This window comes from Eublepharis macularius, chromosome 6 (assembly GCF_028583425.1).
Source record: "Eublepharis macularius isolate TG4126 chromosome 6, MPM_Emac_v1.0, whole genome shotgun sequence".
NCBI lineage: Eukaryota > Metazoa > Chordata > Lepidosauria > Squamata > Eublepharidae > Eublepharis > Eublepharis macularius.
This window is the reverse complement of record NC_072795.1, coordinates 86467207-86481857: the sequence shown is the minus strand read 5'-3', so window position 1 is coordinate 86481857 and position 14651 is coordinate 86467207. Positions and strand designations below refer to the sequence as shown.

Here is a 14651-nt window from a genome sequence, read left to right as displayed (position 1 = left end):
ATCTTGAACTCACTTCCCCAAACTTTCAACTTGAAAGCAGCAAAAAGATTTTGTAACCTAAGTTACAATGCCATCAAGTTCTAGGAAAAGACAGCAGTGAAGATCTTGCAGTGTGACAGGATTGTAAAACAGTCTTCTAATGACACTGATAACATAATTCATTTCCCTTCTCAATTTTCCTAAAAAGGTGAAACTACAGATAGAGCAATAATTACATGACATCTGATCCACTAATCCATGGATTCAATTATCATTCTCTTTCCCATGTTTCCTCTTTCTGCAGCAATCCTTTTCAACACTGGGACAGCTGATATTCATGGTCATGGGACCCACACAGCACATGTTAAAAGGCTGCACGGTATAGGAGATAAGATAACCCTCTCCTTCTTTCATCAGTGCAGCTGCATGGTTAGAAGAGATGAGAAGGGTAAATTTACCCCCTCCTCATTGTAGCCCCCAGACATATTAGACCATGTGGGTCTTATCAGATGGGACTACTGGGAAGAAGAAATCAGGGGAAAGATCCACCACTATTAGTGCCTTTCACTGATGGATCACTGTATTCAACCCACTAAATTAACACAATTTTTTTTAAAAGAAAAAAATACCATAGCTTGGCCTCCAAGCTTGGAAGACTCCCTACTTCTGGTTTCTCAAAGCAGGATGAAAGGGCAACTGACTATCTTTCCAACTGAGGCTACACCGAACACTTTATTAGAATAAATAGGCAACATTAACAAATAGCGCAATTTAGTATCACTTTCAAGTCTTCTGTTGCCAAGGTAAGGTAGTGAAAGTGCTTTCACCTGGTAGCTACTCCATCTGGTAAACCATCTCATATGTATCCGCTGGAAAATAGCTTCATTTGCTTCTGTAGCAGTGCAAGTCATTAGTGGTGCGTGATTGTGAGACAATACACATCGAACAGTTCACCATTCAGGTGCAGTTCCAAGTAGCCTAACATGTACAGGCTACATTGTGAGAAACAATATTGTTTGCAGAATAAAAGAAACGTTTCTGACTAACAATGAAACCCTAAGAAACGTTACTCTTGTTTAAACCCACATATTTCAATGGGCTTAGACTGGAGTAACTCTGCTAAGGATTGCAATATAAGTCTCTTAGCAAATGTAATCTGGCTTTATCAAATACAGTAAAAGCTTTGTTATCCAACACTTATGGGAAATGGGGGAAGGTGTCAGATACTTAAAACTTACTGTTGTGCCCCACCTCCCTACCTAGAGGCATCTGCTGCAAGTGTACCCTACCCCACTGGGAACAGCCTTCCTTCCCCTGAGCCACAGAGCCATTCTAAGCAGCAAGCGAGCCAGTTGCCCAGGAACCCTTGGTAAGAGCTGGCTCCCAGTAGCTTGAGGCTAAGGAGGAAGGAGACACCTAAAGATGGTCAACTGGCGGCACCAACGGTCAGAAGCTCAGCAAGCATTGGGAGACATCAACCTAACTGGCTGAAGAGGCAAGAGTGTTGTGCATGCAATCGAAAAGACATGGGGACTGGGGACTGAGGGGGGTGGGAAATGATGCCAGATAAGTGAGAGTTCAGGATAGTCAATAGCCAGATAACAAAGCTTTTACTGTAATTTATTACTTAAAGCAGTTATGCTCCAATTACTTTGGAGGAAAAAATAGTCCAGTGGCTCCTGAAATTCTAACAAAATTTTATTCGAACATAAGCTGTCATGGACTACAGTTTACTTGTTCAGACACAAAAATGAAAAATGTGCTCTCTCTGAGATTTATAAAAAGAACCCTCTCCTTGAATGTATGCACAAAGCATTTCAGTTAAGCATGGGTAAATTAACAAAAATTATTACAAAAGAAAATATAGAGATGACCCTACACTTCAAGCTCTGAAAATTACTGCAGTCAGTCCTGTACTTGTCCCTGGCAAAATGCTCTTGCGGTAGCATAACACAGAACATGTAACTAGGGGTGTGCACTTCGGGTTTCCGATTCGAGTAAATTACCCAAATTGGACCCGATCTGTAAAGATTAGGAATATCCGAATCGGGACCAGTATGCTGGCCCCGGTTTGGAAATCCCTAATCAAAGCTTTCCGAAGCATTTAGAATGCTTCAGAAAGCTTCAGGGCTGAGTTTAAAGGGCCCCGCCACTGCTTGCAAGCAGCGGTGGGGCCCTTTAAACATCATCCCACCCCCAACCCCAGCCCCCCACCTACCTTGTTGGCGGCAGCGGTGGCTCTGGCTCCTCTGCTGCTGGGCCGCCGCACCGCTGCCTGAGCCTGCAGGCCAGTGGGGAAGACTGGAGCTGCTGCCACCTCTAACCCTTCCTGCCCCTCAATTGGCCGCAGCGCGCCGTGGCCATTTGAGGGTCAGGAAGGGCTGGAGGAGGCGGAGAAAGCCCTTCCGGCCCCTCAAATGGCCGCCACCGCACCGCGGCCAATTGAGGGGCAGGAAGGGCCAGAGGCGGTGGTGGTGGCAGCTCCAGCCTTCCCCACCGCCCCACAGGTTCAGGCGGCGGTGTGGCAGCAGAGGAACCAGACCAGCTGGCTCCAGGCCATTGTGGCCTCGTGCTGCTGCCGCCGCCGCCCACCACCCAGCTGACCCTCCCACCAGGTAAGTGGGTGGGGTGGGGGGGGTTGCCCCAGGGGGTGGGTGGGGGTGGAGGGGTTGCCCCAGGGGGTGGGTGGGAGGTGGGGGTGGGGCCTCACTTCACTTCAGTATGCTCCGAATATTTACAGAGCATACCGAAGTGAGTAAAATACCTTAATTCCGAAGCGGCTTGCCACTTCGGAATTAAGGTATTTCCGGATTTTTTCCCCACTTTGGGTAAACCCGAAGCGGGATACCCGAAGCAACCTGGCCCTGCACAACCCTACATGTAACCCATTAATCAAATAAATATATTCTAATTACTTACCACTGCTCCTTGTTTAACACAATAGCCAGCTTTGATCACAGCATTATCTGGGGGGTGCTTAGCAGAATAGTAAGGGTGGCTTTGGCACTGTTTCAAGTAGTTTTTATCACCCTCACCATAATCATTTACATCTTCTTTCTAAAACACAATAATCGTATGATATAAAGGTAGCTTGCAAAGTAAGAAAAATAATTGTTCATCATTCTTGTGGATAACTTTCACTCAGGTTTTATACTTATAACAATAATAGTAATATTTGATTTATATCAAATGTTCAGGATGACTTCACACCCACTCAGAGCGCTTTACAAAGTATGTTATATTATCCCTACAACTAACAAACACCATGTGAGGTGGGTGGGGCTGAAAGAGCTCTAGAAGAGCTGTGACTGACCCACGGTCACCCAGCTGGCTTCAAGTGGAGGAGTGGGGAATCAAACCCCGTTCTCCAGATTAGAGACCCGCGCTCTTAACCATTAAACCAAACTGGCTCTTGGAGATGTTGTTTTAATTTCACTTGTATCAGAGGTGTTGATATGAACTTTTAAACTGCAGTTTCCTATCCAAAGAAATGACATGTCCAAACAGCCAGCATCAGACTAAGGCTCTGCCATGGAAACTGGCTGGGTGACCTTCAACCAGTCATGCACTCTCAGCTTAACTTACTTCACAAGGTTGTTGTGAGAATAAAATGGAGAAGAGGAGTATGTTGCAAACCACTTTGCACTTTGGATTCCCATTTGGCGAAAAAGTGGAGTATAAATGGAAAAAAAATTAAATGTAAAGCGGTCATGACCTCAAGAAAACTATACATAATCCAAAGATTCTAGTCAATAGGGGCCAAATAAGTCTATTGCAGCATCTGCTGCAAAGCTTTTTGTTTATGAGCCAACATCACATTTTATGTGGCAGCCCAGTACAACACTGAAACAATTTTAATACTCCTAAGAACCAACAAAGGTGGACAAACACCAGCTTCCCCAATCAAAAATGAGTGTATGAGCAACACTGGAGTTTTTATCTGGGACTACCAGATTTCAAGGACATGAAGTCATTTCTCTGTAGCCATGTCATTTATATGTGGTCACATACCTAAGATTTGACTGAGTTGATTCTAATTCAATCAGCATTTTTCCCTCCCCAATGATATGACAAGTATCATGATCCTGCCCCCGGTAAACTCTTATTGTCCCTCCTCTCTGGTTGTGTGTGTTTGTGTATATGTCTATATTCTTACTGTACATATATATACATTTTAAATGTTATTTTGATGTGTTAATATCTGTTGGTCGCCACCTTGGAGGCCCTATTTTGGTGGAAAGGTAGTATATAAATATTTTAAACAACAAATGATTAACAGCAGTTGGTTGACAGGCTTTCAGGACTCCTACTGTCAACTCAATATCAGGCCCAAATCTCTTACAAGCCTACCAGCTATAACACAAATTACAACCTTAACTCATAAATTACTCAGAATCTGCAGTCATGAGAAACATACTCTATGCTCGTAAACTCAATTGTAACCATTGAGAACATTTTCCCATGTACACAATACTTTTCCGCTTTAAAAGTTTTCTATTAAACAATAACATGCACCAAATAGAAAGATACTTTTATATCAAGTTAAGCTATTCTGCTAAGTTAGACACAGAAAAGCTAATCAATATGAACCATCCCAATTTATAGCTGCAAATATAGACCAAATGCATACTTTGAGTTCTTACAAGTGAAGACTACCCTCTTGTTTGCAATGAAAGGAGCAGATCATGCATATATTAAGCTTTTCCCCACGTTACAATAAAGATAGTAATATTTACAAGTAGAGATGGGCACAAAACGAACCATGGAACAAAATTCCGTACGGAATGGCTGGTTCGTTTGCACCGAAACCCCAGAACATGTGTTTACAGAACTTACGAATTTTTCCAGCCATTCCGTGGTCAAGTTCTTAGTTTCACAGACCCCATGGCAGTTTCAGCCCATCGGCTGAACCCAGCGCAGGGTCTATGAAACTGACAGCCCCTGCGCAGGAGAAAGGGGTTATCAGTTTCACAGACCCTGCGCGGTGTTCAGCCAATGGGCTGAAACTGGCGAGGGGTCTGTGAAACTGACAGCCTCTTTCTTCTGCTGCCCGGGCTGTCAGTTTGTCAGTTTCACAGACCCCATGCTGGAACAGTACGGGGTATGTAAAACAGACAGCCCGGGCAGCAGGAGAAATGGGCTGTCAGTTTCACAGTCCCCATGCTGGAACCGGAGCAGGGTCTGTGAAATGACAGCTTCTTTCTCCCGCTGCTCTGGCAGCAGAAGGAAGAGACTGTCATTTCACAGCCCCTGCGCCGATTCCAGTGCGGGGGGTCTGTGAAATAACAGTTTTCTGCTGCCAGAGCAGCGGGAGAAAGAAGCTGTCATTTCACAGACCCCGTGCCGGTTCCAGTGCGGGGTCTGTGAAACTGACAAACTGACAGCCCATGCCAGTTTCAGCCCATCAGCTGAACACTACGCAGGGTCTGTGAAACTGACAGCCCCTTTCTCCTGCTGCCCGGCTTGTCAGTTTGTCAGTTTCACAGACCCCGCACTGGAACAGTACGGAGTCTGTAAATCTGACAGCCCCGGCAGCAGGAGAAACGGGCTGTCGTTTCACAGACCCCGCACCGGTTCCAGCGAGGGGGGTCTGTGAAATAACAGTTTTCTGCTGCCAGAGCAGCGGGAGAAAGAAGCTGTCATTTCACAGACCCCGTGCCGGTTCCAGTGCGGGGTCTGTGAAACTGACAAACTGACAGCCCGTGCCAGTTTCAGCCCATCAGCTGAACACCACGCAGGGTCTGTGAAACTGACAGCCCCTTTCTCCTGCTGCCCGGCTTGTCAGTTTCACAGACCCCACACTGGAACAGTGTGGAGTCTGTAAATCTGATAGCCCTGGCAGCAGGAGAAACGGGCTGTCGTTTCACAGACCCCGCACCAGTTTCAGCGCGCGGGGGGGGGGGTCTGTGAAATGACAGCTTCTCTCTTCTGCTACCAGGCAGAAGAAAGGGGCTGTCTGTTTCAAATGCCCCTCACTGGCTTCAGCAGCCAGTGCAGGGCGATTGAAATGCCATGAAACAACGAACCACGAACTGGTAAAAGGTTGGACGTTAGTGGTTTGATGTTCTGTGGAATGCTACAAACCACGAATCACGTGGTTCGGGGTTTTTTTGTTCCATGTCCATCTCTATTCACAAGTAATAGTGGTTAGAGAGTTGGACTAGAATCTGGGAGACCCCAGGTTTGAATCTCCACTCTGCCATGGAAGCTCACTGGGTGACATTGGGCAAGTCATACTCTCTCAACCTAACCAACCTCACAGGGTTGTTGTGAAGATAAAACGCAGGAGAGGAGAGTGATGTAAGCTGCTTTGGGTCCCTATTGCAGAGAAAGGAGAGGTATAAATGAAATAAATAAAAAATAAATAGAGGTTTTGTGTCACAAGAAATATATGAACTGAAAGGGCAGCATACTGTCCTTAGTACTTCCAATAACAAGACAAGACATTAACACTATATTACCTGAGTAGGGGTTATTATAGGAACACCACCAACAATATCCGTTCTGTAAGACATCTGCTTCTTTATCCCCACATTTTCAGCTTGACGATTTGAATTATCAGTCTGAGACAATGAATCAGCCTGCTTTGGTACCTGAAAGTATGTGCATATAAGAATTTTTTCAGGATTTTGTCAAATGGGTTAAAAAGGCATGACTTTCCTTTGCAAAAACTACTAATTCCCAAGCTTAATAAGACTTCTACGTGCTTAATTCTAGCTTAACACTTTCCACTAACTCACCAAGAAAATAAGTTAAACATGTTACTACTTTTCTGAATTGTCTGAAACTTTTAAAATATATGCATTATCTGGAACTTTTAAAATACATGCATTACATTAGCTGTATTACCACACTCTGGCAACCAACATGCTTTTAATAAATTATATATTTTAGTAAAAAAATTAGCAATTTATTATCTGAGTTACTAAACTCACAAATGAAATCTAGCCCTAAAGATTTGTTATTCCATCCTGTACCTCTAGAACTGAGGTTCTCTACAAAAAATTATTCAGGGATAGCTTTCTCTCCATCTCATGGTTTCAAGACTGTAAAAGAATTCATTAATTTTTGCTGTCATTTTTTATGAAGCACTTAATGCAGCTTTCTAATTTGTCTCCATTGCCCCAATGGCATTCTGGTATGTAAATTATTTCTGAGATATTTAGAACACCATGAGAGCTAGTTACTTCTATAGCTTGCTCTCATACTATTTCTTAAATAGGTTTATTGTAGCTTTACATTTAGTCTGCACCTATGTTCTTACCATTTTTAAGTCTAAAGTATCATAGCTCCTGGATCCTGTTTGATATGCTAGTACTTGCTCTCTGTCTTTTTAGCTTTAAAATAGTCTCCAAGTTTCATGAAATAAAATGACCCTCCCAACTGAATGTTTCAGTGGACATACAGGAATATTAACTATGGTGCCTCAACCTTTAAGGATTACAATGCAAGAGTGATTTCAGTCTAACTCAAGACACACATCTGCTAATTCTCCCCCTCCAGTATTTCAGATTATACAATATGGCAACTTTCAAAACGAATGTTAAAAAAAAATGTCAAAATAAGTCAAATCTGTACAGACTGTCAGCTGTTAAGAGAGAACTAGTATAAAATGTTTTTTAAATGGTACACTACTCCCAAAGACATTGTGAGAATGAATAAGGACTATAATGGATAGTGTTGGAAATGTTAATGCATGGATGCAACATTTTATCATATGTGGTGGACATGTAAGAAAGCACGGAAATACTGGATAAAAATACATGAAAACATGCAGAAGATTTTCAAGGTCTGGTTTGAGCTAAATCTGAACAATATGGTACTAAACATTTTACGAAATAATGTTACAAAATAACAGGGAGACCTTCTCCGGTACATGGTGACAGCAGCTAGAGTGCTATATGCAGCGAAATAGAAAACAGATCTGTGCCCTGACACATTAGAGTGGATAGACAAGATCTACAAATATGCATCTATGGCCAAATTAACTTCTTATGTGCATAATAGACCAATAGCTGAATTGTGAAAAAATGGAAAGATTTCTTTGATCACTTAAGTTAAAACTAAGATAGATTAAGGTAACTTGATATAAAGATAAAAAGATAAAACACAGGAGAAATTATTAATTAAAAATTGTTCATACTAAAGTCTGGGTATAAACAAGTAGAGGAAATGAGAGCTATTATATAATTTAGCTGTGCTGTTTACATACGTCGAATATATCTATTAGTTTAATCTAACTTTAAATGTAGTGCCTCTATAAGTTTCTGTTGTTATAGCTTAAAATAAAAAAAAAGTCGTAACTGCTCCTTTCTGACTAAATATTCCTCATTTAACAGTCTAAAGATAGCTGGTCATACAGAGGCCTATCATGGTAACTGAGTTACCAATTTATTTTCATATTGTTTATGCAGTGGCTTCTTGCACTGCTGATTAGATCACAAATAGAAAAAATTGAATTTCAAGTGCCATATCTGGTGCATACAGAAAATCCCGGACATTACTGTTTTTAAACTAGGTTAAATTTCTTATCTATGTGAAGGCAGAAAAAAAGACAGTGTTTGTAGAACCATGAGCCAAGAAGAGGAACTGGAAGAGGCTTTTAGTGGCCAGGCAAATCTTTTCTCACCATCCTTTACACCTCCCCAGACCTATATCAACATGCTACCCATAAATCCCCTTCTATTTTATTATTGCCCTATATTGCAAGAAAAATAGTATGTAACAGACAATACAGCAGAAGCACCAAAAAAGTGGATCTGTCAGATCCATGTCTTTAACCTTCTAAAATGCAAAACTTTGTGCAATCAAAAATTTGATTTCTCCAAGTATCTACAGAGATTGACTCTAGTACTTAAAAATGATACTTACTGTGATTTTGGTAGCTTTGTTTAGGACATTTACCCATTCAACTAAGTCTTGTTGATCATTGGCTTGTAGAAAGTATTTCCTCATTCCTGCATTCATGACTGGTAAAAACAGTGAAAGACATAATGCACAGCATTAGCTAAAACAGGGTTACACTTTTCTTTATCTAAGAAATGTTAACAGAATTCAGCAGCACGACCTTTCTCAATATAGACTGCTTTCAACATTTATCTCTCAACTCACAAATATAAACATGACACAGAGCATAAGCGTTTTTATTCATCTAGCCTGTCTCACTGAGACTCAAGGTGGAGTAAGAGTAAATCAATACAATCAAAAAGATGAGACATCCAACAAACTTTAAAAATTACGCAGTTTTAAAGTTCTAAGGGAAGACTGCTTGTATGCATGACTTATTTATATTACGCAAAATCTGTGGGAAAGGAACACTTTTACAATTTTCTGAGCCTAGTGCTGTCTCAGATGCTTACATTATTTTAAAAAAGCTTTGTTACAAAAATGAAACCTAGCCACCCACTGGATGAAAAATGCTGAAATAATAGCCCTATTCAATTCTAGAAGCATGAAGTGCTTTGTCCTAGTTTACACAGGCTTTTTAACAACTGCTATTTATAATTCACAATATCAGGTGTACAAGAGCTGCATTACACTTAACCAGTGCTTGAACCCCGTGGAAGCAAAAGAGAACACCAGCAAGCAAGAAGGCGTGTCTCTAACATGACAAGAACAGAATCCATTATGAATGATTTCAGGCAAAGGTCAACCCATCCAATTTCTTTCGCTTTCACAGAATGTGTGTGTGGATAACTTTTTTCTGTAATCCCATTAATTTACTTAGTCAACATTATACCATTCGTAATTTAGCACAGGAAAAGCAACAGTACAAAAATTGTACAATTCTGATGTAAATAAGAGTTTATCTTCTTCAAGAGAGGCTATAGACAACTTTGTGACTTGTGACTGCCATCTGTTACAAGAAATGTATTTGAAGCTGGTTTCAGTAGCACAATGACACAAAGTAATGAATTTTACTGTGCTTCTGTAACTGATCACATACCCCAGCAAACTCTGACATGAAAACTACTCCATTTGTAGCCACACACTTAGACCATTGTCACACGGCCATAAATTTAGCGCCAAACTAGCGCCATCTCCCACTGAATGCTCACCTTATTCCAGCTCTCTTGCGATTTCGCCATTCTCCCCAATTCACGCTTTGTGACTCTTTATGTCGTCTTTATCCACTTCCATGTGAATGCCCTGGATCAACTATGAACGCTTTGCAACACCAAAACGCTCTCTCTCCCCAATCTTCTGTCTCACCTAACTCTGATTCTCATGCCCTACACTCCCACAAGCCCCAGCGCAACCCGCAATTAAGCCTCAAAGTAATTTTTTTTTTAAACGCCAGCCTTATAGCGCTATAGCGCTATAGCACTATTCTGCCATGGGCGGGAAACCTCTGCTACCTATCACAGTTGGCTTTTGGGTTGGCCCAGCACAACATTGGTATAACAGAAGAGTGATATAGCACAAATATGCAAAAAAAATAAAAAAATAAAAAGCGGGATTTTTAGGGCCGTTTCCAGAGGCACTTTGACTGACCGTTAAATTGCGCTTTTCCCTTTTAATGTGGACTGGAAGTGCAAGCAGTCATCAAAAGATGGAAGAATCCGTTCTAATAACGATAACAGAAAAAACTATTTCTAGAGCAAAACTGACGAAATAAGGGCCTGTGTGATGACAGCCTTACTTACTGTCAGGAACCCTCAGCCTTGCTGTAAGACTACAAAAGTAGTGACCACAAGATAATATGTGAGGGTAGCTACAGACAACAGTTTAAGAGCCACCATTTGCTGGTTCTTTGAAGCTGCTCTGAACACGGCTCAAATACATTCACAGCCTAGTGTAAGCATATTTAATACTGGCAGGATCTTATGCTCTTGTGAAATCAACAGATACTCAATATATAGAGACTCAATAGTTACATGCATTAAAAAACACACCCACCCCCTTGATATTGTTGGACATGGATGTTGTATATATGCATTACAGCATCTATGTCCATCAGCAGCATATTTAATAATGCCCATGTTTTCAAGAAGAAATCTAGAAGGAGCTGCATGTAGGGGTTCCCCCCACCTCCAAAATATCAATCCAGTTCAGAAAAGCCACGAACAATTTGGCATGCATTTTTAAAACACAGTGATTAATGCCTATTAAAAATGCTTTCCAAGTTGTTCTTTACTACAGATAATTCTAAAGAGCGTCTGCGATTTTCCAAAGAGAATATGGCAGCTCAAAATCTCACACTGAGAGCCAAAAATTATTTTGTAGCAGGGAACTCACATATTAATTTAAAGTTTATTTTAAAATTACATGCGTGTGTGCGTGCACACACACACAAACACATGTAAACAGCTTCTCAAAATTTCAAAAATGCTCTGATAGTTGCCATTTCTTACATGATCAGCACTTAAAGTACTGCCAAAGAGGCTTCATCTGTAAAATATATGAACATTTTCCTCTCTGTAGCAGGAAGGAAACATGAAATATATACAAACTTTTATTCTAAAAAGATACTTCCATTTGTGCCTAATTCGGGAAGTGTGAAACATATCCTGGATACAGTTTTTTAAAATACATTTCTGACAAGCTCCAAAAACTTACCAAAACAGAATTCTGCCTTTGGCCTTAGCTTAGTTGCATCACTAACCTAACAGAAATAACAAATGTTAATGCATTATAACCTGCAGTTTCCTTAAAACATAAGCTATGAATCTGATACAGCACAACATAAAGACAGCCTTCAATACAATTTGTTTGTTTAGAATAACTGCATGCATTATTTTAACACATAAGCAGCAGTAGTAGACAAGGTATACTAGTTGTCTATATACAGGCCTAGCATGACAGAAAAAATTTCCAGAAATGTGAACCACAAGCCCTTTTGAAGGAAAAAAACCAATAATTTCCCTCAAAATTTCCATCTATGCTATACCTTTTATCAAATGTAAAATTATATGTACAAAATGGTACTTTCTATTGAAGTCATAAAGTTTAGAATCATAAAATGCTTTTAAGCATTTTTGGAGTTATAAATGTGGCCATGACTAAATTGGGCAGTGACCGCTGCACCCCAAGGTACTCCTCTTACAGTGCAATCCTAAGGAGAGTTACTAATGGGCTTAGACTGGAGTAACTCTCCTTAGGATTGCATTGTTAGTTTTTGTTAGTTGGGAAAAATATTAAAAAGTTACAAAACTGAAAACAGAGATCATCAACACTGCAGGAAGCAAAATGGTTCTTTTCTGAGTTGAGCAGTAGCACATTGTCTTCAGTATTATGATAGTATAAGGAAAATGCACAGAAATAAGCATTTCTGTAATGAGATGGAATAGAAATAAATTTGAATATCATTTTATAATCACATAAAGAAAGTAAAGCGGGAACTACAGACAGATAAAATTAGCTCTCTCGCTTTAAATATTATATCTTTGAAAAGAGAATTGATCTCTTCCAATTCTGCATTTTTCAGTTTAGCTCTAGATGTCAGAAACAAGCCCAACGTTGTTTTTGAAGTGAACAAATCTTCAGGCTCACATGCTACATTTCTCCTCTCAAGTATAAAACAACTATGAAGACTTCCTCTTTTTAACCACTCCAATTTATTGTGACATCCAAATCTCAGCACATGAACAAACAGTGGTTTCTTTCCCACTAATTGGGATTAAGCTTATTTGAAATACACCAACCCCCAATTTATGAAGTATGATGGGGACCTTGAAGTGACTCTCCCCCCAGGGACCTGTTCTGGGCTGGGTGTCTCCATCAGAAGTGAATTGCTGAGAGCCAGAAGTTATGTCAATAGCCAAGCAACATGCTGACAAGATGACACAAAGCTTCAGGGAGTATAAAGAGTCTAGTCCTGAGTCCAAACGGGGCAACTAGTTCATGATGAAGGAGCCAAGTTGAGTCCAGGAGCACTGGAGGATAAAACCAGGAGCTGCCTCCCCCCTCCCCCCCCACACACAAAAGTTTCAAAAGTCTGTTTGGGGATAAAGGAAAATACAGGGTGATAGATGTCTTCCAGGGTGCTCCATGAGACTAAGAGAGCACTTCATGGAAGGTGTGGCATAACCCAGAGGCTGCCTACATATAACAGGACTCTCAGCAGGGGGAACCATTGACTAAAGCCTGAAATCATATATGATGAGGTCAGTTGCCAAGTCCTGATAGGCAGGAGCTTGAACATTCAGCAGGCTATGTGCCATAATGGGGAGGTGTAAGGAAGCTGCCAGTTAAGCCAATGTTATAAGTGTTTTCAGGCTCTGGCCTAACTTTGAAATGTGCTGCCTAAGCTGATCAACAACACCTGCAGTGCAGTCTGAATTCCCCAGTTATTTGACCTTGGGAGGCTTTTCTCAGAGAAGCTCCACGCTTACTGCCTAGATTTTCACACAGCTGAAACGCAAATTAACAGCTTGGCCCTGACTGGCCCTTGAGTTGCCGGGTGATGCACTGAGTTCTAGAAAAGATGGCTTCTCAGCTCATCCAGTACCTTTCACTATTCTTTCCCCTCAGCATGTCCCTATGCCAGACCAAGTAGGCATGGAGGGGGCACGCATTCTACCAAATGGATGCCAAACAGATATGCTTAAGGTAGCAAGCTCTTTTTAGATAGGCAGACTTTTAAGTAGCAACAGTAAGGTTTTCTTGTTTTATGTCTGTTGCCTGTGTATGAGTGCCTTACGCTGTTGCAACACTCCTTAAAGCTAATAAATATAACTTTACTTAAGCCAAGTCTGAAATTCATGACTTGGGCATAGGTACACCCAAGAACGAATCCAGAAATTAGAAAGCCAAAGCATTAGGGTAATGTTTAGCTTTCAATCTCACAAACAAACAGAAGCATGTCTCGCCTGCCTGATTGCTGGAGTGGCTATGATCAGCAGCCAAAATTAGGAGACTGGGGCAGCTATTTGTACAGGAGGGTAAGAGCCACAGGTTATGTTAAGACATCTGAATTCAGACATCACAATCAGAGTTAGACTGAAGATTAGATACAGGTTAGTCTTTAATTGCACCTCTGCACATAATGGGAAGAGAGATGGAGCATGAGAATGAGAGGCTTTTTACATCACAAAGAAAGTATGGATTATTTATGATATCTAAATGCAGCCTTTAAGAATAATGTTCAGAAAAGGAAAGTTATTTACTAATACAAACAAAAACCTTTAGATCCAGAGGAGTTAGCCATGTTAGTCTGTAGTTGCAAAACAGTAAAAAGTCCAGTAGCACCTTTAAGACTAACCAACTTTATTGAGGCATAAGCTTTCAAGAACCACAGCTCTTTGTCAGATGCATCTGACGAAGAGAGCTGTGGTTCTTGAAAGCAAAAACCTTTAGATTTCCAAAGAATGCCCAGGTAAAACAGCAAGTATGGAGCAGGTAAAACAGCAAGTACGAAAAAGAACATCATAGGTAGCATGTCTGAAGTACTACTGTTACGACCTTTACTTTCTTTAGGGTAGATTTTTCTTTTAATCTATCCCTTAACCCTCTGGGTAGTCTGCTGCCACCAGGAATATTGTATTCCAATATTTTTTATTTAAGTTTTCCCTTTGGTAACGTTCCTAAGCGTCAGGCTCCTTCGTGGTTCTATGTGGTCCTGAGGATAGGAATGGGATATAACAATGACAGTACTCTGGGATATAACAAAACAAAATAAATGTTTACTTTTCAAGAAGCGTATTGGTTTCATAAACGTAGTTCTCGGTTCT

The 14651-nt window shown here is 40.9% G+C and overlaps 1 protein-coding gene across 5 annotated transcripts in view; it reads right to left on the bottom strand.

Annotated features, from left to right (window-relative positions):
• The window catches only part of PLEKHA1 (pleckstrin homology domain containing A1), a 60402-nt gene that overhangs the window by 24923 nt on the left and 20828 nt on the right, over nucleotides 1-14651 (bottom strand). For all 5 annotated transcript variants that reach the window (XM_054982296.1, XM_054982301.1, XM_054982299.1 and 2 more), the window contains exons 4-7: nucleotides 11539-11584; nucleotides 8851-8948; nucleotides 6441-6572; nucleotides 2899-3036 (exon numbers count right to left, since the gene is read on the bottom strand). In XM_054982296.1, coding sequence (XP_054838271.1) covers nucleotides 2899-3036; nucleotides 6441-6572; nucleotides 8851-8948; nucleotides 11539-11584 — 414 coding nt within the window. The remainder of the gene's footprint in view (nucleotides 1-2898; nucleotides 3037-6440; nucleotides 6573-8850; nucleotides 8949-11538; nucleotides 11585-14651) is intronic.